This window comes from Hylobates moloch, unplaced genomic scaffold (assembly GCF_009828535.3).
Source record: "Hylobates moloch isolate HMO894 unplaced genomic scaffold, HMol_V3 SCAFFOLD_18, whole genome shotgun sequence".
NCBI classification, from domain to species: Eukaryota; Metazoa; Chordata; class Mammalia; order Primates; family Hylobatidae; genus Hylobates; species Hylobates moloch.
This window is the reverse complement of record NW_026652293.1, coordinates 16,771,065-16,798,101: the sequence shown is the minus strand read 5'-3', so window position 1 is coordinate 16,798,101 and position 27,037 is coordinate 16,771,065. Positions and strand designations below refer to the sequence as shown.

The 27,037-nt window shown below is 37.1% G+C and overlaps 2 protein-coding genes across 2 annotated transcripts in view; both read right to left on the bottom strand.

Annotated features, from left to right (window-relative positions):
• Window positions 1-8,773, bottom strand: part of F13B (coagulation factor XIII B chain) — a 32,998-nt gene extending 24,225 nt beyond the window's left edge. Inside the window, exons 1-5 of the mRNA XM_032136952.2 lie at window positions 8,673-8,773; window positions 4,396-4,596; window positions 3,348-3,533; window positions 2,463-2,639; window positions 1,930-2,106 (exon numbers count right to left, since the gene is read on the bottom strand). Coding sequence (XP_031992843.1) covers window positions 1,930-2,106; window positions 2,463-2,639; window positions 3,348-3,533; window positions 4,396-4,596; window positions 8,673-8,736 — 805 coding nt within the window. The 5' untranslated portion in view covers window positions 8,737-8,773. The remainder of the gene's footprint in view (window positions 1-1,929; window positions 2,107-2,462; window positions 2,640-3,347; window positions 3,534-4,395; window positions 4,597-8,672) is intronic.
• Window positions 8,774-17,705: 8,932 nt separating this feature from the next.
• Window positions 17,706-27,037, bottom strand: part of ASPM (assembly factor for spindle microtubules) — a 71,492-nt gene continuing 62,160 nt past the window's right edge. The window contains exon 28 of the mRNA XM_032136719.2: window positions 17,706-25,890. Within this exon, the coding sequence (XP_031992610.1) occupies window positions 25,788-25,890 (103 nt within the window). The 3' untranslated portion in view covers window positions 17,706-25,787. The remainder of the gene's footprint in view (window positions 25,891-27,037) is intronic.

Below are 27,037 nucleotides of genomic sequence, written 5' to 3'. Positions count from 1 at the left end.
CTAGAGGCCAGAAGTCTAGAGTTAGTTTCACTGGACTAAAATCGAGATATCAGGAGAGCTGCATTCCTGATGGAGGCTTTGGAGGAGAATTGGCTACTTTGCCTTTTCTAGCTTCTTGAAATTACCTATATTCCTTGGCTCATAACCCCTTTCTCAAAACATTTCATCCTGTGGCTTCCATTGTCATATCTCCTGCTTCCTCTTCTGTAGTCAATCTCCCTCTGCCTCCCTTTTATAAAAGCATTTGTGATTATATTTAGAGTCTGCATAGATAATTCCAGATAATATTCCTATCTTAAGATTGTTAACCTCAAAGTGTCTTTTACCATGTAAGGTAACGTTTAGTGGTTCCCAGTATTAGAATGTGGCTATATTTTGGGAGGAGTAAGAGAGATATAATTCAGCCCACAACACTGCCTATTGTATGCCTAATGGCTATTTACCGGAAAAAAACAGGCATGTTGTCATGCTGGCTAATTTGGAAGAGGAGAGGGGTATAAAAGGCCTTAAGTAGGTCTGCCATTTATTTTTGAAATAGCACTTTGAGAGGCCGAGGCAGGCTGATCACCTGAGGTCAGGAGTTCAAGACCAGCCTGACCAACATGGCAAAACCCTGTCTCTACCAAAAAAAAAAAAAATTAGCTGGGCATGGTGGCCGACACCTGTAGTCCCAGCTACTCAGGAGGCTGAGGCAGGAGAATCACTTGAACCCGGGAGGTGGAGGTTGCAGTGAGCTGAGATCGTGCCACTGCACTCTAGCTTAGGCGACACAGCAGGACTCCATCTCAAAAAAAAAAAAAAGGAATAATATGCTTTTAAAAAATTTGCTTAAAAAATCTTCTTCTCTACTACTATAGCAAGGATGTCGAGCGCAAATGAAAAATCATAAAATCTTTAAAGTTACTGTACGGTGCATTTAGGGAATTACGATAGTTCTGGCAATCCCATTGCATACCCATGGTCAGAGCCCTCGTTTGTTTCCCCTAGCACCTGTTCCAAATCTTCACCACTCTCTTCCAAGTTCTACCTTCATGTTTTTCACCTGCCTGTCAATAGACATTATATCCCATATTACAGAAAATAAAAAATGACTATCAAACCCTTTGCCTCTCCCTATCCTCCCAATCCTCAAACTCCTACTTATCTCTTAAGACCCAATTTAAATATTATCCATCACTTCTGTGAATGCTATTCCACAGCATACCAATCAGAATCTCTAATGTTTATTCCTGCACTTTGTACCTGAGTTGATTGTACCATTTGTCACATTATAGCAATTATTTTTTTCATATCTGCAATTATTGTTTTCATATCTTCTGCTAGATAGGACCCTCTTCGTATTAAATTGTAGGTGTGTTTAAATAACTATGGATGTCTTCTGACAGGTAATTGCATTACCTGTTTGGACACTTCCAGTAATAGAAGTGTGACCATAGATATTACATTTTTGGGCAACTTTTACTAGATAACCTCTTTTCCCATTTTCACTTCTGGGTATTATTCGTCTGCTTTTCCTGATTTCTTTGCTTTCTACCTCACTATTTTGGAGATTAATTTTTACATCTGGAAATATGTGGCAAATTAAGAGAAAGTATCCTTGCAAAGCTGCCAGATTGGGGTAATTAGGTCTAATAATTCCCAATAAGAAAAGTTATTCATTATAATAAGGGATTTAAAATGTATAATAGATATTTTAAAATAATAAATTTAAAAGATATAGTCATTTACAAACTAATACAAAACAAGATTTATTCAGGTGGGATATATTAAAGATTGCTGAAAATAGCACTGATTTAAAAGATAATATTTATTTTAAAAATAGGACTCAGGAAAAAAAATAGATATGACCACAGGAATTTTGTCAGAGCTAATAGAGATTAAAGCTGATAAAGACATGGCATTTTGTGAGTATTAAAGTCAAAAATTTACCTTCGCATACAGGAGATTCTGGATACCAACCAAAGTTATAGCATTGAATTAAATCAGATCCACTTAGATAATAATTTTCATGACAGAAAAACTGAACGACATCTCCTTCTTCATAGGTGTGCTTTACAGGATGAAAATAACCATTTTCAATTAATCTTAAAGAAGAGCACTTTAATTCTGCAAATAAAAGAATGAATAAAATTACAAACGAATGTTTATTTTTTCTGCTACAACAAAATGCACTATTTAAGTGACATATCTAGAATAGAAATCAAATTTGCCAAAAAGCTTATGAATTCATTATATATATTTGTTAAATATCATTAGGCTTATTCTAATTTAATTCTGTGAGCTAAAATGAATTTATTCTACTTGAGAGCTTTAATTATCAAAGACTGCTATCAACATAATTAAAAATAAAGGCAAAAATGTATGAAAAGATGAAACATAATGAGCATGACAACTTATATACACTTCTCTATGAGAAAAAGCTTTCAGAGTGAGAGTAGATTTTATTCCAAACGAGAACCTACTGGTACATTTTGGTGTGAGAGACCATCCGTATGTGAGACATTCTACCTCCTCTGTCTTCTTTCCTCCAGCTGTGTAGTAGCCAGTAGCACATTCGTATTGTACTTTGTCCTTCACTTTGAATGTTTTCTGTGTTGTGGAATAATTTCCATTATATAATTCAGGAGCCAAACATGTTTCTAAAATTATAAAAATTATTTATTTTATAAACTTTTTAAATAATCTAGATTATAAAAAAATCTCAAAATGTGTTTTTACAAATCTGAAGAATATATGGTAAAATCAACTCTTAGCAAAATTGAAAAATAGCCCCAATTTTTCTTTGCCTCTATTCTCTTTCTTCATATACCTTGTGACCTAACCCTACCAGTTTTCTGTTTTTAAAATTCTGGTCTATGAGTGCTTGACCAAAGGCCAAAATTCAACTAAAGGCTTGTGCAGTAGCAATTGTGAAAGTATGTGCTGTCTATGCATTTTTACAATTTAAACAACTTACTATCAAAGTATACATATATTTAAATTATTGAACTATTTTTAAGTATATCTGACATTGGTTCACAATATAAAATAATGTACATGATCTTAAATTCTTCTGTAATAAAGGAAATAGTGACATATAAAGAAAAAGCTCCTTTCATTTTATTCCATTCCAATTCCTTTTATTGATGCAAAGTAGGAACTATTGGTGTAGGTGGGTTGTAGGGATTGAGAATATTTGGATTAAGTAATCACCTAGTACTTGAGAAAAGCAATGTAATATCAACTTCCTGCATTATAGACATAATGAAAAATAAATTATATTAAATAATAGATATTAATATAAGCTTCAATATATTCAATATAAGCTTGACAAGCTCTTATCTTCAGTTTTAGGAAATGATTTATACCATGTTCTTTCCTACAGGTTGGTTGAGAAGACCATCCATCAGAGAGACATTGAACCACTTCTTCATCCTTCCCTCCAGTGGTTTTGTACCCTGAAGCGCAACCATAACGCATGTTCTCTTGAATTTTATACAATAACTTTACATCAGAGATATAACCATTACTCAGGTCAGGCTTAGTGCATTTTTCTATGGGAAAAAAAAAATTATTTGTTTAACTTAATGATGAAACTAAGCTTGTCTTTTACTAAATTGTAAAATTAAGCCAAAAGTATAATGTTATTATTAGCGATTTCATTTTGGAAATACCTGCATATTTTTTTTGAAAATGGATTCAATTTAACATTGACTCTCTTTGTATTTACTAATTTTAGTTCTTATAGTAATTTCTACCCCTACCACATCTACTTCTAGGTAGGTTACTAGATATATCAACTGCAATAGCCATATTCAACATCCTCTTTTAAATGAAACTGGCTCAACCAAAGCCCCTTACTCTGGGTCACCTGCCCTAGTGGAAGATCATTGATAGTTTGATGATAGTGTAGCCTGACATAAAATAATGAAATGAGTCAATTAGATTACCTTCTCACAAATTTGAACTCAAACTTTCAATTCAAAATTGAAAAACACATTTTTCAATGGGTATCATGAGAGAAGTTGGCACACGAAGGAGAGATGAGTCTTACAAATGATAAAGCATTAGAGTAGCAATCTTGCCCTTCCAGAGGCCAGAGTTTCAAGCATTTTTCTGGCATCCTATGCTTAATTATCAAAATAAGTTTCTTGTTACTTAAAGTAAATTATCTCTCTTTGCCTGGCAATGTGATAAATAATTTCAGTTATTACCCTATTCCCTTCAACAGAGTATTATTAAAAACAGATAAAGAAAATAACATTTTAATGTAAAAGCATTATTTACCAGATTTCAAATTATGCCTTCATTTTGCAGAAAGAGATTGCTAGCTTTCCATTTTTATTGGATCCCTATTTTTATATACAAATTTCTTTTGGGTATTGAAACATTGAGTGACACATCCAGCTGACTTACTGAAGCACCTTGGCTCTGGAGACCAGCCTTCTGTTGTACACGTGGTTCGCTCTTCTTGTCTTCCACTTTCGGTTGTATAACCAGCCAAGCAGAAAAATGACAATTTTTTGTCTATGCTCATTGGAAAGTAAAAGCTTTTAAAAGTATAGTAATATTGGGCAATTCTTCCATTTTCCACATGAGGAAAACCACAGGGTTTCTCTGAAATGAGTAAATGTCAAGCTGAAAATGGAAAAACAAATCTAAAAGCATAAATTTGTAATCAGATGACAATACAAACTAAAAGTTTTTAGAGACACAACTAGTACTTATTTTTCTTACTTAAATTTTTAAGATACTTTAGTGATAATTCAAGCAGTCCTTTTATCATAATTGATCTGCGAATGACTTTAAACATCCAACAGTCATGATAAAACTTAGCAGACCACTTTTTCAGGGAAGCTTTGCATAACTTCGTAGAACAGTACTTTTTTTTTTTCTTCCTAGAGACAGAGTCTTCCTCAGTTATCCAAGCTTCAGTGCAGTGCTGAAATATAGCTCACTGCCACCAGGAGCTCCTGGGCTTAAGCAAACCTCCTCTCCTGTAGCTAGGACTGCAGGCACATGCCACCACATCTGGCTAATTTTTGTTTAATTTTTTGTAGAGATGAGGGGTCTCACTCTGTTGCTCATGCTGGTCTCAAACTCCTGGACTCAAAGGATCCTTCTGCTTTGGCCTCCCAAAGCACTAGGATTACAAGACTTGAGCCCCTCCACCCTGCCTGCACTTTCTAATAGATATGTATTGCAAGTCACTTATGTAATTTAAAAATTTCTAATAGTGACATTCATAAAAATACTAAGGAACAATTGAAGTTAATTTTAATAATAGGTTTTTATTTAACCCGATATATTGAAAATATTTTACATTCTTTTTTTCTTATAAAATCCACTATATATTTATACTTACAGAACATCTGATCTTGGACTAGTGACATTTTAAGTACTGTCTCCAATAGCTATATGTGGCTAATGGCCACTGCATTGGACAGTACAGTTCAGGAATAGATAAAGTTTCTCCTTAACATATGCTAACTCATAAAAAATTTTGAAATAAATAGCATTTTAAAGAAAAAACAGACAACCAAGTAAAACGAAGTAATACTTGGCAAGAGCTTTGCAAAATAGGATATTTAAATGGTTAGAGACCTGGTACTTAGCATTACTAGTCATCAGGGAAACGCAAATTTAAACCACCATGAGAAAGTACTGCATATCCAATAGAACTGCTGAAATGAAAAAGACAAGCTATCTCAATGATTGTGAAGAAGTGAAGAAACTGGAACTCGCATATTTCTACAACTGAAAGTATAAATCAGTCCAAACTCTATGAGAGAACACCTTTGCAATATATATTGGGGTAAAACATGTACAAACCATATTACCAATAAAAAAAGCATATATTTGTATACCAAAAGACATGTAAAAAAATGCTTATAGCAGCAGTATTCATATAGTCCCAAACTGAGAACAATCTAAACGCCCATAAATAATAGAAAAGATAAACATATTTTAGACTATGCATACAATGGAATATTATCCAACAACAGAAATGAACAAATGGTGAATCTCATAAACATAATAGAGTGAAAGAAGCCAATCACATATGAATTAATGTATACATTTGCATAACTTTTTAAAAGAAGACAAACAAATCCATGATAATAGAAGTCAGAATGGTTACCTTTGGGGTTTAGTACCTTAGAGGGATCATTTATATTTCTGGGGTACTATCACTGTTCTATATCTTGATCAGGATGGTGTAAAATTTTGTAAAACCTATATAAGTGTATCCTATGATTTTTGCATTTTTCTGGATATGTTATACTCCAAATAAAACATATATTTTAAAAATATATCTTTATGTTGAAGATCTTAAAATCATAAAAACACTTAAAAGAAAGAAATGCTTGAACAACCCTAGGAGCTGTGTTGGGAAGAAACATGGGCAGTCATGGATGGAAGAAGGCCTGGATCCAGTGTGATTACTCCAGCTTCAATGCCCTGGTTGATCACTCTATACCTTAAGGCTACTATGAGACATAAAATAGTAGTAGTGCTAGCCTAGGTTTGAAGGAAATGGATGTGGAATGATGAGTAACAAAACTTCCAGCATCTGATGGAGTAGACAGAAAAACATGGGCAGGATAGCCCCCATTCCCTGAGAATTATTCTCACCATTTTTTCACACCCAAGCACCAAAGGAATTTACAATAAAAAGAGTCTTCCAAAATAGCAGTGCAATGGTGAATACACAAGGAATTTCCCTGAGGGGCATGGTTGCTTGTCAGTGAGGGGCAGCAAAGTATTCTCTGCACAACAATCCTAGGCATCTCCCTCCACCACCAGGATAGGCACATTACTTGTTAAGGTAGCTGGAATGCCTTGGAGAATATGAATCCCTGAGAAAAAATTAATGAGAAATGTGGGGAATATACTAATCATATATAAACCAGAAAATCACAGACGTCTGAACATATAAAAAAAGTATATGAAGAGATGGACACACTTACTACTGATCAGGGAATGGTAAATAAATAAAAACGGGATATCACTTTATGAATAACCGTATAGCAACCAGTACAAAAATGGACAATATGAGGTGTTGGTGAGAATGATGAGAAGCAACAATTTACATCCTCTCTCAGAGATGATATACTTCGAAACTGCCATTCTGCAAAAGTAATCTCTCATTACTCACAGAAATCAAGTACAAGAATAGACTCAATAATGCTATCTGTGAGTGAATACAGACTGATGATATTCTCACAGAAAGATAAGTTGGTTATATTATAATATTCATTCCAGAGCTATTTGTGGTTGAGAGAGCTAGAGTAACATGTTAAAACATTGTAGTAGGTCCCAGGGGAAATGGACTTCAAGATTAGGAATAAAGGGATAAAATGTGTAAGTAAAGCAAGAGTGAGACCTTTCATAGGCCAATAATACTTGCATACCATGAAATGAGAAACACAATTAATTCAATTCTTGTCCCTGAAGTGCACAGTGGGAGTTGAGAGAAGCATGCAAAAATAAAATCATTGTCTCGGTCTTCAAGCAGCTTACTTATTTTTTGTTGTGTAAAATAGCATTATAACCTTATAATAATTAGAAAATTAACTAGAATATTGCAATGTCTTTGCAAATGTCCGTTGCAATAATGGACAATTATATCTGCTGGTATTTCCCTATTTAGACAGAAAAATAAAATCAAAAGAAATTCATGCAAAAATCATCCTATTATAGAATTGAAAGTATAAAATAAGATTAATTCTGTGTCTTTCACTTTTATAATTTTAATTATAGATGTTTTGGTAGAAAATTTATAGTTAACTATTCAACTAAAACACAATTAAAACTTATATGTTTAATTTCAACAAATTCCCTAAGATGTTTATTTTAGAAAAGCTTTATTGCTGTAGCTTCCTTCTTTGTATGTTCACTCTTGCTAATGCTAAGTGTCCTCCCTGGATTCTTCATCCTACAGCCTGATAATATTGCTAATGTTCCTAAACAACATACCCATGTACACTGCCTACCTTCCACTCGCACACTAATCTTACACACTGGGCAATCTCACTATAAAGCTTTCTAATAGGGAGTCCACAGGTATTGGTTTGTTTGGAAAGTCCTGATTTACATTGTTGTCCAAACAATTATTAATAGAGCCCCTCTTTTACTCTCTAAGTGTCCCTGTTTGCACAAGCAATTATATGGTTCACCTACTAATCACTACTTAATGTCTCCAACAAATGAATAATTCATTGGGATAAAAATCAAAGTCTCAAAAGTAGAAAATATTTATGGCTATTTCCTTTTCAAATTTCCCACATTGAACTCTCACCTTATGAACAGAATTAAAATTGTACAAGTTTTGTCAGTATTAGGAATGGATTCTAGCATAAATTTAGAATTAAAGTTAACATGTGACTTCAAAATGGACATATTGTTAGCCTGAAAACCTTTTCAAAGTATTTAGATCCTGGTCTCCTATGCCCCCTAGAGATACAAGGGTTTTTGTTTTGTTTTGTTTTTCTGACTTATGCTACTGTAAGAAGACTTTACTAATTTTGCTCAAAGGAAAAGGCCTAAATATTATAAAAAGTTATATTTATAAAATATATGTTATAAAACTGATATATGAAAATGAAAGAGTATATTAAAACTTGAGTTTTATAACTACTAGAATCTCCATTTATATGTTTTAGAGAATAAAGAATATTAAGAATTAATTTTACCTTCTGCATAGAGTTCTCCTGAGATTATCAATATGATGATAAAAGTCAGGTTTTTCAACCTCATCTTCAGTGGTGTGTTTCACAAAGATTTTAACAATTCTAAAGCACTAGGAACTTGTCATTAAGTACACAATACTTCTCTTGAGGAAAAAGTTAATAATTTGTAACCTCTGTCTAAGTCCTTTTGTAATGAGTCTTATATTTCACTTAAAATATTTTGAAATAATGTTAAAATAACACAACTATATTAATTGACATTACTTATTATGCCAGAGTCCAGTAAGAGCATTATAACTGATTAGGGCAACAATAGCAGCACAATAAATAATAAATTATAGCAGCAGAATAAATAATACTAGGTAAATTTTCAACCTAAGTTCCCAATTGTAAATTCATAGAGTAAAGTTCACTTGAGGCCATGGATCTTTACTAATATTGATCAGGTAGAAAGATGAACTTAGGAACATGAGATAACAGATACCTGATGTTGAAATATGTTGTTGCCTAGACTGCACTCCTTAAAGAGATATAGAACCATAGTTGTCTCAGTGATAGAATAGTATTACTTATAATAGTAGTATTTGACATTTAGAGAGTTTTTACTTTGTGGCAGGTGGTGAGATCAGCACTGTGCTATATCAACATTCATTCATCAGAAATGTTTAGAATGTCAATGATATGGCAGGACATGTAACAGTTTTGAGGTATTTAGCAGTGAAAAAACTGGATTAAAATTATTGCCCTTATGGAGTTTACATTCTAATGAGTTTTAATTTAAAATACGAAATAGGAAAAAATGGTGGATAGGAGGAAGGACTAACTTGCAGCTCCCACTTGTATGGACAGAGCAGGATGTGGAGACTCACATTGTGAACTTTTGCTCCAAGAACTACTGCAGGGATATACCAGGAAAGCCAAGTGAATCCACAGGCCCTCTGAAGGAAGTATATTGCTCCTGCATGACCCAGAAGACAGCCCACATACTGTGAATGCCCAAATTGTGAAAAGTGTGAAAGGGGTATTGTCCACCCCTGAACACACATCCTTGGGGAAACTGAAGGTCTAGATCATAGGAGAAGGATTTGACCTTACCTGGAGCTGAGATAATTTAGACAGCTGAGCGAAATACAGGGGTAGAGGAAGCAGGGGGTAAAGCCCCGTGGTCTCTGTGGGTCCCCAGAGAAGCCATTTCTGACTTGTCTCACAGGGGCTGCCAGAGGAACTGGGAAAAGACCACAGGGAGAAGGAAACCTCCAGCTGAACTTTGTAACAATTCCAACCGAACACAAACTTTCCTGTACAGAACTCAGGAAAGGGCCTGAATCTGGTGTGCAGACTTAACAGGTAGGGAGGCACAAAAGTCTGGCTTGCATTCTCGGCTAGGAGGCTGGTAACCTGGGGTAAGTTCTCAATCCTGCTCCCCTACTGCCCGGAAACAAATTCGGGGCTTTTTGGGGGAACACAGTAGAAGTGAGATTTGCTTGTTGGGTTGTGTGAGAACTGGGTGAGGTCTGTAACTGCCAGCTTTCCCCCACTTCCCTGACAACCTGCATGACACAGAAAAGGCAGCCATAATCCTCCTGGGAAGGTAACTCCATTAACCTGGGAATCACACCCCCATTCCCCACAGAGCCACAACAAGCCCCACCCAAGAAGAGTCTGAGCTCAGACATGCCTAACCCTGCCGCCACCTGATGGTCCTTCCCTACCCACCTTGGTAGCTGAAGACAAAGGTCATATTCTCTTCGAAGTTCTAGTGTCCCACCCACCACCTGATCCTCCCCTATATACCACAGCTGATGCTCTCTTGAAAGCACTACCTCACGGCAGTGTGTCCGGAATTGGTTCCTTCCAGTGGGTTCTTGGTCTTGCTGACTTCAAGAATGAAGCTGCGGACACTTGCAGTGAGTGTTACAGTTTTTAAAGATGGTGTGTCCGGAGTTTGTTCCTCTGATGTTCAGATGTGTCCAGAGTTTATTCCTTCTGGTGGGTTCGTGGTCTTGCTGACTTCAGGAGTGAAGCCACAGACATTCGCAGTGAGTGTTACAGCTCTTAAAGATGGCGCGTCTGGAGTTGTTTCTTCCTCCTGGTGGGTTTGAGGTCTTGCTGACTTCGGGAGTGAAAACACAGACCTTTGCAGTGAGTGTTACAGCTCATAAAGGTAATGCAGACCCAAAGAGTGAGCAGCAGCAAGATTTATTGCAAAGAGCAAAAGAATGAAGCTTCCACAGCCTAGAAGGTGACCAGAGCAGGTTGCTGCCGCTGGCTTGGGTGGCCAGCATTTATTCCCTTATTTGGCCCCTCCCACATCCTGCTGATTGGCCCATTTTATAGAGTGCTGATTGGTCCGTTTTTACAAAGTGCTGATTGGTGCATTTACAAACCTTTAGCTAGACACAGAGCACTGATTGGTGTGTTTACAATCCTTTAGCTAGACAGAAAAGTTCTCCAAGTCCCCATTCAACCCAGGAAGTCCGGCTGGCTTCACCTCTCAGCAGGAGGCCAACCAGCACCAAACTAGTGCATTAAACAACTACACCTAAGGACCCTCACAGAGTTCATTTCACTCCCCTGCCACCTCTACTGGAACAGGTGCTGGTATCCATGACTGAGAGAACTGAAGACAGTTTATATCACAAGACTCTATGAAGACAACCCCCAGTACCAGCCCAGAGCCTGGTAGCCCTTCTGGTGGCTAGATCCAGAAAAGTAATAATAATCACTACAGTTTGGTTCCCAGGAAGTCACATCCCTAGGAAAAGGGGGAGAATACTACATCAAGGGAGCACCCCGTGGGACAAAAGAATCTGAACAGCAGCCTTGAGCCCCAGATCTCCCCTCTGACATAGCCTACCCAAAAGAGAAGGAACTAGAAAAACAATTTTGGTATTATGACAAAACAAGCTTCTTTAACACCTCCCAAAAATCACACTAGCTCATCAGCAATGAATCCAAACCAAGAAGAAATTTCTGAACTGCCAGAAAAAGAATTCAGAAGTTTGATTATTAAGCTAATCAAGGAGGCACCAGAGAAAGGTGAAATCCAACTTAAGGATATAAAAAAAATGACACATGAGTGGAGAAATCTTCAGTGAAATAGATAGCATAAATAAAAAACAGTCACAACTTCAAGAAATAAAAAACACACTTAGAGAAATGCAAAATGTACTGGAAAGTCTCAGCAATATAATAAAACAAGCAGAAGAAAGAACTTCAGACCTTGAAGACAAGGTTTTCGAAATAATCCAATCCAAAAAAGACAAAGAAAAAAATTTAAGTGAACAAAGCCTCCAAGAAATTTGGGATTATGTTAAATGACTAAACCTAAGAATAATTGGTGTTCCTGAGCAAGAAGAAAAATCTGAAAATTTGGAAAACATATTTAGGGAAATAATTGAAAAAACAACAAAACTTCCCTGGCCTTGCTAGAAATCTAGCCATCCATATATAAGAAGCTCAAAGAACACTTGGGAAATCATCATAAAAATATCATTACTGCTGGGTGCAGTGGCTCATGCCTGTAATCCCAGCACTTTGGGAGGCCGAGGGATGTGGATCACGAGGTCAGGAGATCGAGACCATCTTGGCCAAAATGGTGAAACCCCGTCTCTACTAAAATACAAAAAAAAAAAAATTAGCAGGGCATGGTGGCATATGCCTGTAACCCCAACTACTTGGGAGGCTGATGCAGGGCAATTGCTTGAACCCAGGAGGTGGAGGTTGCATTGAGCTGAGATCATGCCACTGCACTCCAGCCTGGAGACAGGGCAAGACTCCATCTCAAAAAAAAAAAAAAAAAAAATTATTGCAGCTGAGTGTGGTGGCTCACGCCTGTAATCTCAACACTTTGGGAGGGTGAGGTGGGCGGATCACGAGGTCAAGAGATCAAGACCATCTTGGCCAACATGGTGAAACCCCATCTTTACTAAAAATACAAAAATTAGCTGGGTGTGGTGCCATGCCTGTAGTCCTAGCTACTCGGGAGGCTGAGGCAGGAGAATCATTTGAACCCAGGAGGCAGAGGTGACAGTGAGCTGAGATCGCGCCGCTGCATTCCAGCCTGGCAGCAGAGCGAGACACCGTCTCAAAATAAATAAATAAATACATCTTCACCTAGGCACATAGTCATCAGGTTATCTGAAGTCAAGACGAAAGAATCTTAAGAGCTGTGAGGCAAAAGCACCAGGTCACATACAAAAGAAAACCTATCAGATTCACAGCAGATTTCTAACCAGAAATCCTATAAGCTAGAAGGGATTGGGGACCTATCTTCAGCCTCCTTAAAAAAAAAAAAAATTGTCAGCTTAGAATTTTGTATCCAGAAAAGCTAGGCTTCATAAATGAAGGAAAGATACAGCCTTTTTTAGACAAACAAATGCTGAGAGAATTTGCCACTACCAAGCCAGCACTACAAGAACTGCTGAAAAGAGCTCTAAATCTTGAAACAAATCCTGGAAACACAACAAAACACATCTTCATTAAAGCATGAATCTCACAGGACCTATAAAACAAAAATACAGTAAATAAATAAATACTTAAATAAATAAAATCAAGGTATTCAGGCAACAAATAGCATGATGAATGGAATGGTACCTCACATCTCAATACGAATGTTGAATGTAAAAGGTACAGAATTGCAGAATGGATAAGAATTCACCAACCAACTATCTGCTGTCTTTAAGAGACTCACCTAACACATATGGACTCACATAAACTTGTAAAGGGGTGAAAAAAGACACCCCATGCAAATGGACACCAAAAGTGAGCAGGAGTAGCTATTCTTACATCAGACAAAACAAACTTTAAAGCAACAGCAGTTAAGAAAGACAAAGAAGGACATTATATAATGACAAAAGGCCTTGTCCAACAGGAAAATGTCACAATCCTAATTATACATGTACCTAACACTGGAACTCCCAAATTTATAAAACAATTACTACTAGACCTAAGAAATGAGACAGACAACACAATACTAGTGGGGGACTTCAATACTCCACTCACTAGACATGTCACCAAGACAGAAAGTCAACAACAACAACAACAACAAAATGGATTTAAACTATACCCTGGGACAAATGGACTTAGCAGATATATACAGACGATTCTACCCAACAACCACAGAATATACATTCTATTCATCAGCACATGGAACTTTCTACAAGATAGACCATATGATAGACCACAAAATGAGCCTCAGTAAATTAAAAAAATAAAATTATGTCAAACGCTCTCTCAGACCACAGTGGAATAAGGTGAAAATTAACTCCAAAAGGAATCTTCAAAACCATGCAAATACATGGAAATTAAATAACCTGCTCCTGAATGATCACTGGGCCAACAATGAAAGATGGAAATTAAAAAATTATTTGAACTGAATGATAATAGTGACATAACCTATCAAAACCTCTGGGATACAGCAAAAGGTAGTGCTAAGAGGAAAGTTCATTGTCCTAAAGGCCTACATCAAAAAATCTGAAAGAGCACCAACAGATAATTTAAGGTCACACCTCAAGGAACTAGAGAAATAAGAACAAACCAAACCTAAGCCCAGCAGAAGAAAGGAAATAACCAAGATCAGAGCAGAACTAAATGAAATTGAAACAAAAAAAATTGTTTTAAATATGAATGAAACAAGAAGCTGGTTCTTTGAAAAGACAAATAAAATTGATAGACCATTATATTAACCAAGAATAACCAAGAAAAGAAGGAATAAAATCCAAATAAGTTCAATTAGAAATGAAACAGGAGATATTACAACTGACACCACAGAAAAAGATCAGTCAAATCTACTATGAACAGCATTACATGCATAAACTAGAAAACCTAGAAGAGATGGGCCGGGAGCGGTGGCTCACGCCTGTAATCCCAGCACTTTGGGAGGCCGAGGCAGGAGGATCATGAGGTCAGGAGATCGAGACCATCCTGGCTAACACAGTGAAACACTGTCTCCACTAAAAATAAAAATAAAAAAAAAATTACCCGGGCATGGTGGTGGGCACCTGTAACAGCTCCCAGCTACTAGGGAGGCTGAGGCAGGAGAATGGTGTGAACCTGGGAGGCAGAGCTTGCAGTGAGCCGAGATCCCGCCACTGCACTCCAGCCTGGGCGACAGAGTGAGACTCCATCTCAAAAAAAAAAAAAGAAAAAGAAAAAAGAAAGAAAAAGAAAAAGAAAACCTAGAAGAGATGAATAAATTCCTTGAAAAAGACAATCCTCCTAGCTTAAATCAGGAAGAATTAGATACCCTGAACAGACCAATAACAAGCAGTGAGATTGAAGTGTAATAAAAAAAATTACCAACAACAATTCCAGGGCCAGGGATTCACAACAGAATTCTACCAGACACTCAAAGAAAAATTGGTGCCACTCCTATTGACACCATTTCACAAGACAGAGAAAGAGGGAATCCTCTCAAATTCATTCTATGAAGCCAGTATCACCCTAACACCAAAACCAGGAAAGGACATGACAAAAAAAAGAAAACTAAGACCAATATCCCTGGTGAACACAGAAATAAAAATCCTTAACAAAATACTAGCTAACTGAATCCAATAACATATCAAAAAGATAATCCACAATGATCAAGTGGGTTTCATACCTGGGATGCAGGGATTGTTTAACATACCCAAGTCAGTAAATGAGATACACCACATAAACAGAATTAAAAACAAAATCACATGATCATCTCAGTAAACACAGTAAAATCATTTGACAAAATCCAGCATCGCTTTATGATTAAAACGCTTAGTGAAATTGGCATACAAGGGACACACCTCAATGTAATAAAAGCCATCTATGATGAATCCACAACAAACATAATACTGAATGAGGAAAAGCTGAAAGCATTCCCTCTGAAAACTGGAAGAAGATAAGGATGCCCACTCTCACCAGTTCTCTTCAACATAGGGCTGGAAGTCCTAGCTAGAAAAATCAGACAAGAGAAAGAAATAAAGGGCAACCAAATCAGTAAGGAGGAAGTTAAACTGTCACTGTTTGCTGATGATATGATTGTATACCTCGAAAACCCTAAGGACTCCTCCACAAAGCTCCTGGAACTGATGAGAGAATTAAGCAAAGTTTCTGGATACAAAATTAATGTACACAAGTCAGTAGCTCTCCTATACACCAACAGCAACCAAGCTGAGGATCAAATCAAGAACTCAACTCCTTTTACAATAGGTGCAAAAAAAAAAAAAAATACTTAGGAATATACCTAACCAAAAAGTGAAAGGCCTCTACAAGGCGAACTACAAAACATAGCTGAAAGAAATCATCGATGACACAAATGGAAACACATCCCATGCTCATGGATGGGTAGAATCAATATTGTGAAAATGACCATACTGCCAAAAGCAGCTTACAAATTCAATGCAATTCCTATCAAAATACCATCATCATTCTTCACAGAACTAGAAAAAACGACACTAAAGTGTATATGAAACCAAAAAGAGAGCCCACACACCCAAAGCAAGACTAAGCAAAAAGAACAAATCATTTGGAGGCATCACATTACCTAACTTCACACTATACGATAAGGCCATAGGCACCAAAACAGCATGGTACTGGTATAAAAATAGGGACATAGACCAATGGAACAGAATGGAGAACCCAGAAATAAACCCAAATAGTTACAGCCAACTGATCTTCAACAAGGCAAACAAAAACATAAAGTGGGGAAAGGACACCCTATTCAACAAGTGGTGCTGGGATAATTGTCAAGCCATATGTAGGAGAATGAAACTGTATACTCATCTCTCACATAAAAAAAAATCAACTCAAGATGGATCAAGGACTTAAATCTAAGACCTGAAACTATAAAAATTCTAGAAGATAACATTGGAAAAACCCTTCTAGACATTGTCTTAGGCAAAGACTTCATGACCAAGAACCCAAAAGCAAATGCAACAAAAACAAAGATTAATAGATGGGACTCAATTAAACTAAAGAGCTTCTGCATGGCAAAAGGAACAGTCAGCAGAATAAACAGGGAGACAGTCTTCACAATCTATGCATTTGGCAAAGGACTAATATCTAGAATCTACAAAGAACTTAAACAGATTAGCAATAAAAAATAGACAATCCCATCAAAAAGTAGTCTAAGGACATAAATAGACAATTCTCAAAAGAAGATATACAAATGGCCAACAAATGTGTGAAAAAATGCTCAACATCACTCATGATCAGGAAATCCAAATCTAATACCACGTTACTCCTGCAATGGCCATAATCAAAAAATAATAATAATAGATGTTGGTGTGGATTCAGTGAAAAGGGAACACTTCTACACTGCTGCTGGGAATGTAAACTAGTACAACTACTGTGGAAAACAGTGTGGAGATTCCTTAAAGAACTAAAAGTAGAACTACCATTTGATCCAGCAATCCCATTACTGGGTATCTACCCAGAGGAAAATAAGTCATTATACAAAAAAGATACTTGCACAAGCATGTTAATAGCATCACAATTCACAATTGCAAAAATATGGAACCAGCCCAAATATCCATCAACATCAATCAACGAGTGGATAAAAAATTGTGGTGTATATACAGGATGGAATACTACTCAGCCATAAAAAGGAATGAGTTAATGGCATTCACAGCAACATGAATGGAACTGGAGACTATTATTCTAAGTGAAGTAACTCAGAAATGGAAAGCCAAATATCGTATGTTCTCACTTATAATTGGGAGCTAAGCTATGAGGATGCAAAGGCATAAGAATGATACAATGGATTTTGGAGATTCTGGGGAAAGGTGGAAGGGGGCTGAGGGATAAAACACTACAAATTGGGTTCAGTGTATACTGGTTGGGTGATGGGTGCACCAAAATCTCACAGATCACTGCTAAAGAACTTACTCTTGTAACCAAATACTGCCTGTTCCCCCAATAACCTATGGAATAAAAAATAAAATAAAATAGAGTACAAAATAATTCTGCAAGGCAGAAGCTATTATTATTTCAATTTTATAATTTTTATTAAAAGATAATATATTAACAGAAAAGTGTACATGTTAAGAATTCTCACAAATTTAACACATCCATGAATCCACAACCCAGAACAAAGAAGGAAAATACCAGTACCCCAAAATCCCCCTACCAAGTTACTGCCTACATCTATCCTAGTGTTAAACATTATCTTGACTTCTAATAACATAGATCAATCAGTAGTTTTATACTATATAAATGGAATCATATGGGAAATACATGCATATTTTTATGTCTGGTTCCTTTTGTTTAACATTTTGGTTCTGAGATTCATCCATTTGAGGATACAATAGATAGCACCTTTTCTAAATAGTATTGCATTCTGTAAATATGCCATAATTTATCCATTCAACTATTTATGTAAATTTGGGTTACTCACAATTTATAAAAATCATTGACATCTGCTTATTTTCAAATATTTTTTTCACACAAAACCTCTACCTAGATGCTATCATTAACATTTTACTATCGTTTTCTTATTAATTTTTAAATGCTTCAATTAACCTAATTTTTAAACAATAGGTCTCCAGAATGTATTCATTTTGCATAACTGAAACTTTGTTGCCTTTGACCAAAACCTCTTTATTTTCTTTTCCCTGCAATCCCCTAGCAACCACCATTTTACTCTCTGTTTCCACTTGTTTGACTGTTTTAAATTCCACATATAAATGAGAGTATGGAGTATTTGTCTTTCTGTGTCTGGTTATTTCTCTCCACATAATGTCCTCCAGGTCCATCCTTGTTGCTGTCAGTGGCAGGATTTTCTTCTTTTTTTTAAGACTATATAATATGTCATTGTATGCATATAAAGTTGACCCTTAAACAATGTGGGGGTTAGGGCTGCTGACTCTCTGCACAGGCAAAATTCTACATATAACTTGACTCTCCCAAAACTTAACTACTAATACCATGTTGTGAACTGAAAGCCTTACCAATAACACAAATAGATGATTAACACATATTTTTTGTTATATGTTATAGACCATATTCTTACAATAGAGTAAGCTAGAAGAAAGAAAATGTAACTAATAAAATCATAAAAAGAGGAAATATATTTACTAAGTGAAAGTGGATCATCACAAAGGCCTTATCCTTGTCATCTTCATTTTGAAAAAAAAGGAGGAGTTGTTCTTGGTGTCTCAGGAGTGGCAGAGGCAAAAGAGGTGGAAGAAGTGGAAGTGGAAGCAGGAGAGGCAGGCAAACTTTGTGTAACTTTATGGAAATGCATTGTAATCTCTAATGTTTTCTTTTTTCATTTCTCTAAAAATGTTTCTACACAGTACCAATCTTTCTTTCCCCATTTGCTTTAGTTTCTCTGCCCGTATCATAGAAGGGTCCATGTCATAAACAAAGACAAAAGCAGTCTTGAATAATCAGAACCCTTCTGCCAGATTGTCTAATGTAAATTTGCTTTCTGGCACTGCTTCTTTTATATCTTCTTCCTCATCATTTGGCACTGGTTCAGAAGCACTCTTCTCCATCAAGTCTTCTATTAATTTCTCTGCTGTGGTGTCTATTACCTCTTGAATTTCTACAAAATTCTTATCTTTAAACCTTTCACTCCTTACCTTTTTTTTTTTCTTTTGCCATATCCACACTCTTCCTTGATTGGCTCCATTGTAAATCCTGTGAAGGCATGCACATCTGGACAGTTCTCTGCAGCAGGAATTTATTGTTTTATGATCGATGGCATTCACAGCTATTTATATAACAACAAATGACATCTTCAGTAGTGTAATTCTTCCAGACTTTAATGATGCTCTTTCTTTCAGGGGTTCTCTATCTAGATTCTCTTCCTGAGCATTGACAATCTTTTCCATATGGTAATGTGTGTAATGAGCCTTAAAGATCCTTATAACCCCCGATCTAGAGGCCAAATTGAGTTGTATTCGGGGGAAAGAAGATGACTTCTACCTCTTCATCGTTGAACTCATGCGGTTTTGCATGGCTGGGGCATCGTCCCATATCAAAAGAATATTAACAGGCAGTTCCTTACTGGCAAGGTACTTCCTAGCTTCAGGGACAAAGCATCCATGGAACCAATCCAGAAAAAGAATTCTCCTTGTTCAACTACGGTTCTCTTGTCGTACAACCAAGAGACTGGCAACAGGTGTTTCTCTTTTTCCTTTCAAGGCTCAGGAGTTATCAACTTTATAGATAAGGGCAGTCCTGATCATAAACCCGACTGCATTTACACTAGATGGTAGAGTTAGCATACCCCTTCCTGACTTAAATCTTGGTACTTGCTTGTCTTCCTTACTAATGAATGTCCTTTGTGTCAGTTTCTTCTATTTAGGACATTTTTGTCTGCATTTAAAATGCATTCAGGCAGATATCCTTTCTTCTCAATGATTTTCTTAATGTCACCTGGGAATTCATCTGCTGCTTCTAGGTTGGCAGAAGCTACTTCTGTTTCCTGATATTTTTAAAACCAAAACTTTTTCTAAAATTATCAAACTATTTTTTGCTGTCATTAAATTTTCCAGCTTTAACTCCTTTACTTCCCTTTGGCTGTAAGTTGTCATATAATGACTTTGTTTTTTTACGAATTATATTATAGTCTATAAGGGTGCCTTTCCTATAACAATCTTGCACCTACATAAAAGCTACATTCTCAATACAGAAAGATATTTTGCAAAACCTGCAAGGTTTTTGTGCCTGTTGGCATAGATGCAGTGATGGCTATCCAAATTTCCTTTTCTTTCTTTACAATGTTCCTTATCCTAGATTCATTTACCTTGAAATTGTGGGCAACTTCATCTGCAGACCTCAATCTGCAGTACATATCAAGCAATTCAACCTTTTCTTTTAGTATCATGACTTTTCTTTGCTTCTTGGGAGCCCCTGCAGTATCACTAGTAGCACTTGGTGTGTGTTTCCTATTGTTATTCAAGGTTTACAGTATCGCACTAAATACAATGAAGAATACACAAAAACCGTGAGAGATCTCTTTTTACTGCAATACACAATTAACTAGAGTGATGAACTGCTCACATGGAAATGATTAGCATCACATGGCATTTTAAGCAGATACAACACTGGAGCTCACTACATAATAACAGGAGGTGGCTATGAAATTATTACAGTAGTACAGTATATACTACAATTAATTTTATGTGTTTATGATTTAATACTGCATATTTATGCTTATTTACATTTATCTCAGCTGTGAATGGTCTCATGTATGCTCTGCAAGTGTTTGTGGGTGTAAATTTCAATACATTTTGGCTTCTTTCAATAGATTTGTGTATATTTTATGGTAGTATATAATAAGACTATTATCTACATATATTTATGCATGCATGGTATATTTAACTTCTTCTTAATGTTTTTAATGTTTCTAGGTTACACAGTTTACCTGCATGTTTTTTCAAATTATCAAAAATCTCCAAAGTTTTCCAACATATATATTGAAAAAAAAATCTGCATAGGAGTGCACTTACATGGTTTAAACCCATGTTATTAAAGAGAACTGTACTGCTTTTGAAAATTCATTCATCTATCAGTGAACACTTAAGTTATTTCCATATCTTGACTATTGTAAATAATCCTGCAATGAATATTGGAGTACAGACACCTCTTTGAGGTACTGAGTTTAATTCCTTTAGACATATATTCAGAAGTGAGATTTCTCGATCAAATGGTGATTCTACTTTTAATTTTTTAAAGAAAACTCCATATTGTTTTCTATAGTAGCTGCATCTTTTTACATTTCCACTAACCATGTATAAAGTTTTCCTTTTCTGCACTTTCTGACCAATAACAGGTCTGAGCTGACATCTCATTGTAGTTTTGATTTGCATTTTCCTAGTGATTAGTGATGTTGGACACGTTTTCATATACCTGTTAGCAATTTGTATGTCTTCTTTGTCAGTTTTAAAATCAGGTAATTTATTTTCCTATTAAGTTATAGGAGTTACTCATATATTTTGGATATTAATGTCTGCTATGATTTGCAAGTGTTCCCCAAAGTCCATGTTGGAAATGTAATCTCCAATGTAAAGGTGTTGGGAGGTGGGACATTTAAGATATAATTAGGTCGTGAGATCTCTACCCTCATGGAAGGATTAATGCTATTTTCAAGGGGGGTAGGTTAGTTATTGTGGGTGTGAGTTCCTAATAAAAGGAAGCATTTGGCCCCCATGATGGTTAATATTAGATGGTATGATTTGGCTGTGTCTCCACTCAAATCTCATCTTGAATTCCCACATGTCATGGGAGGGACCCAGTGGGAGGTGATTGAATCATGGGGGCAGGTATTTCCTGTGCTGTTCTCCTGATAGTGAATAAGGCTCATGAGATCTGATGGCTTTAAAAGGCAGTTTCCCTGCACAAGCTCTCTCTTTTTCCCTGACATCCTTGTAAGACGTGACTTGCTCCTCCTTGCCTTCTGCCATGATTGTGAGGCTTCCCCAGCCACATGGAACTGTAAGTCCATTAAACCCCTTTTCCTGTATAAATTACCCAGTCTTGAATACGCCCTTATCAGGAGCCTGAAAATGGAATAATACAGTAAATTGATACCAGGAATAGGGTACTGCTGAAAAAATACCTGAAAATGTGGAAGCGACTTTGAAACTGGGTAACAGGCAGAGTTTGGAACAGTTTGGAGGGCTCAAAGATGGAAAAATGTGAGAAAGTATGGAACTTCCTAGAGACTTGTTGAATAGCTTTGTCCAAAGTGCTGATAGTGATATGGACAATAAAATCCAGGATGAGGTGGTCTCAGATGGAGATGAGGAACTTGTTGGGAACTGGGGTAAAGGTGACCCCTGTTATGTTTTAGCAAAGAGATTGGTGGCATTTTGCCTCTGCCCCAGATATTTGTGGATCTTTGAACTTGAGAGAGATGATTTAGGGTATCTGGTGGAAGAAATGTCTAAGCAGCAAAGCATTCAAGAGGTGACTTGAGTGCTGTTAAAGGCATTCAGTTTTGTAAGGGAAGCAGAGCACAAAAGTTAGGAAAATTTGTAGCCTAACAATGTGATAGAAAAGAAAATCCCATTTCCTGAGAAGAAGTTTAAGCCAGCTGCAGAAATCTGCATAAGTAATGAGGACCCAAATGTTAATCTCCAAAACAATGGGGAAAATGTCTCCAGGGCATGTTAGAGGTCTTCACAGCAGCCACTCCCATTACAGGCCTGGAGGATTAGGAGGAAAAAGTGGTTTCGTGGGCTGGGCCCAGGGTCTTCATGCTGTGTGCAACCTAGGAACTTGCTGACCTGCATCCCAGCCACTCGAGCCAAGGCGGAAAGGGGTCAATGTAGATCTCGGACCATGGCTTTAGAGGGTGCAAACCTCAAGCCTTGGCAGCTTCCATGTGGTATTGAGCCTGCTAGTGCACAGAAGTCAATAATTGGGGTTTGGGGACCTCCACCTAGATTTCAGAGGATGTATGGGAATGCCTGGATGCCCAGGCAGAAGTTTGCTGGAGGGGGGGGCCCTCATGGAGAATCCCTGCTAGGGCAGTGAGAAATGTGGGGTCAGAGCCCCCACACAGAGTCCTTACTGGGGTACCACCTAGTGGAGCTGTGAGAGGAAGGCCACCATCTTTCCGCAACCCAGAATGGTAGATCCACCAGCAGCTTGCACCTGTACTTGGAAAAGCTGTAGACATTCAACCCCAGCCCCTGAAAGCAGCTGGAAGAGAGGTTGTTCCCTGAAAAGCCACAGTGGGAGAGCTGCCCAAGACCATGGGAACCTACCTCTTGCATCAGTGTGACCTGGATGTGAGACATGGATTCAAAGGAGATCATTTTAGAGCTTTAAGATTTGACTGCCTTGCTGGATTTCAGACTTGCATGGGGCCTGTAGCTCTTTGTTTTGGTCAATTTCTCCCATTTGGAATGGCTGTGTTTACCTAATGCTTATACCCCCACTGCATCTAGGAAGTAACTAGCCTGCTTTTGATTTTCCAGGCTCATACATAAAAGAAACTTGCCTTGTCTTGGATGAGACTTTTGACTGTGAACTTTTGAGTTAATGCTGAAATGAGTTAAGACTTAGGGGACAGTTGGGAAGGTATGATCGGTTTAGAAATATGAGGATATGAGATTTGGTATGGTCCAGGGACAGAATGATATGTTTTGGCTGTTTCTCCACCCAAATGTCATCTTGAATTCCCATGTATTGTGAGAGGGACCCAGTAAGAGGTAACTGAATCATGGGGGTAGTTTTCCCTATGCTGTTCTTGTGATATTAAATAAGTCTCACAAGATCTGTTGTCTTTATAAGGCGGAGCTTCCCTGCACAAGTTCTTTTGCCCTGCTGCCATCCACATAAGACGTGACTTGCCCCTTCTTGCCTTTTGCCATGACTGCGAGGCGTCCCCAGCCACCTGTAACTGTAAGTCCCTTAAACCCTTTTACCTGTATAAATTAACTAGTCTCAGGTATGTCTTTATCAGCAGTGTGAAAATGGACTAATATATTAGATATCAACTTGATTGCATTTAAGGATGCCTGGATAGCTGGTAAAGTATTGTTTCTTGATGTGTCTGTGAGGGTGTTGCCAGAGGAGACTGAAATTTTAGTCAGTGGACTGAGAGATAGAGACCTGAGATTGACATTTGAGTCAGTGGACTGGGAGAGGGAGACCCATCCTCAATGTGGGTGGGCACCATCCAATCAGCTGCCAGCACAACTGGAACAAAGTAGGTGAAAGAAGGTGGGAAAAACTGCCTTGCTGAGTCTTCTGGCTTCCATCTTTCTCCCACGCTGAATGCTTTCTTCTGTTCCTCCTGCCTTTGGACATCAGACTCCAGGTTCTTTGGCCTTTGGACTCTTGGAATCACACCAGTGGTTTGCTGGGGGCTCTCAGGCCTTTAGACACAGGCTCAAGGCTGAACTGTTGGCTTCCTTGCTTTTGAGACTGTTGGATTCAAACTGAGCCACTACTGGCTTCTTTATTCCCCGGCTTGCAGACAGCTTATCCTAAGACTTCTCCATTTGGTCACGTGAGCCAATTCTCCCTAATGAATTTCCTTTTGTGTATACATATATACTATTAGTTCTTTCCCTCTGGAGAACCCTGACTAATACAGATTTTGGTACCAGTAGTTGTTCTAGAGGAACAGAGTTTTAAGGATGGATTTCTTTAATTGGTTTTGGAGTTTCTGGAGTTGGCTGTTTAATCTGATTAGATCCAAAAATGCTAAGGACTCTATTTCTAATAGTATGGAGAACACTGATAGTTTTTGATGTGAATTGTTTAGAGAGTTATGCAAAATAAATGCATTTGATACTCCTTATTAACTGCTCCGGAGAAGCAAGGAGTTTAGCGTCTCTATAAATAATACCTTTGACCATATGTGGAGAACCAAGGAATATAATGAAGTTAGTTGATTACTCCTAAGTTTGCTGAACAAAGTGATGAAAGAAAAGGATAAGCTCAGGGATTCTAACTCCCAGGGCAGACTTTGAGACTCTATCAGATTTCAGCCATGAGAATTAGACATCTGTGGCCCTGAAACCACAGATACTAGTAACAGTGACTCAAAGCGTAGAAAAAAAATTACATTTCAATACTGAATCATCTTCAGGTCTGTGGTGTATAACTACACAACAAGATTCTATTATAAGCAATAGCATGTTCCTTCCACTTCAAATTATAACCCCCATCGGTTCAATGGTAAGAATTTTTAGTAAATACAGTGGTGGGTGTATTCTTTTTGTGAGCCTAGAAGGGCTCACTTGCTTATCTGGATGCTTTAGTCAGTCAAGGATAAGGATAAGAATGCCACTGATATGAATTTGTGAGATTATTTTATCCTAGTCTCACTTCTTAGTGAGTAGACAGATCTTCAATTTCTAACATTTGTTTTATAAAAATTCCTCAACTTACCTATAAAAAAGGCGTAATCAGCTATTATTTCCTTTTAGGAATAAGATTACATTGAAACTACTACAATACTTTAAGATAATAGGAATAATATAATCATCTTATGACATATTAGTTTATTACATGCATAAAATTATAAATAAAAACTGAAGAATGAAATGAACAGTTTATGTTTTTTTAAAACAAAGTCAGATTTTAAAAGTTGTACACAGAGAGCAAAAATCACTTTACATACTCACGATTGGCTTTAATATTTCTTTACACTATACATACTGAAAATGTTTACATTTACTAATAAGGAATGCCAAGTGTATCCATCACCATTTGAATAGCTTGCAGGGGATTTGTGATTTCTTCCATGTTATCTCTTCTCAAAACCCAATCTGGCTTAAGTCTGTTTAAAAAAAAAAAAAAAAAAAAGTCTGGCGTTAATAAAGTTCTTCTCTTAAGAGTTACCTTCACCTTTTTTGTCTTAACTAAATTGTAGCTACTCCTGAACACATCATTTCCCTTACAAACTGCTCAAAGAGGTGGGAGAACTTCATATTATTGCCCATCACTAGTTTCAGACTATTTCTCTCCATCCTTTCTAAAAAATAATGCTGGCTTCTTTGAAGCTTATGCTATTTAGCTTGACCACTGCCATTGGTCATCAGCCAAACTCTCAGTGTCTTATTCCTTGTAAACCTGGTTCTTGGTGTCCTCTTACCTACTGTCACCATTCTCAACCACAGCAACATCTATGTGGCCAAAAAGCCAACAACCTAGTCCGTTTCTGCCCCACTTTCCTTCAATTCTACCTCAACCAATCCTTTTTAATATGATCACATACTAGACTTTGTCACCATCAGAAAGTGTGTGACCACTGAAATCTTAATTTGGGACTTCCGTTCTCCATCCACCATTTCTGATTCATCCATGTCATATGCTCTAACACAGTCACTGAACCAGTTCTTCTACCCCACTGAGATCTCCACTTCATTTGGCCTCAACACATACCCAACATCTACCAGAATGCTGTCCTTACTTTGCTGTGCATCTAGCTCAGGTGCATCAGTATTACCAAAACCTTTGCAAATGCCATTAACTGTTGTCTCTCTCTCCTACCAAACTAGCCGGAAGAATTCTACTTGGATTTCAAATTGAGTCAAAATATCTGCCTTCTCCATTCCTATACAGCTGCATATTACTAAAAAAGTTCACACAACCAAGCTGACTTTATTTTTTGCCAATTGCAAATCTAAAATGAGCATTTGAAATTGCCAGCATGCTCCCTTTCTCTCCAAGATGACTATCTTGGTCCTTTCCTCTTTTCAAACTTCCCCTCCATAGCCTCTGAACTGCTTCTGAGTTGTTGAGTTTATAATCTCAAACTTATTGAGAAAATAGTATCAAACCGAGGGAGTTCATGCATCTTCTCACATAATTCCCTACTATATGCATTTCCATCATCTTATTTTGTCCTGTTAAAAATCCAAAGATATACCAATTGGCGAGTGAACAAAGTGTGGTACAACCATACAATGGAATAGTACTAAGTG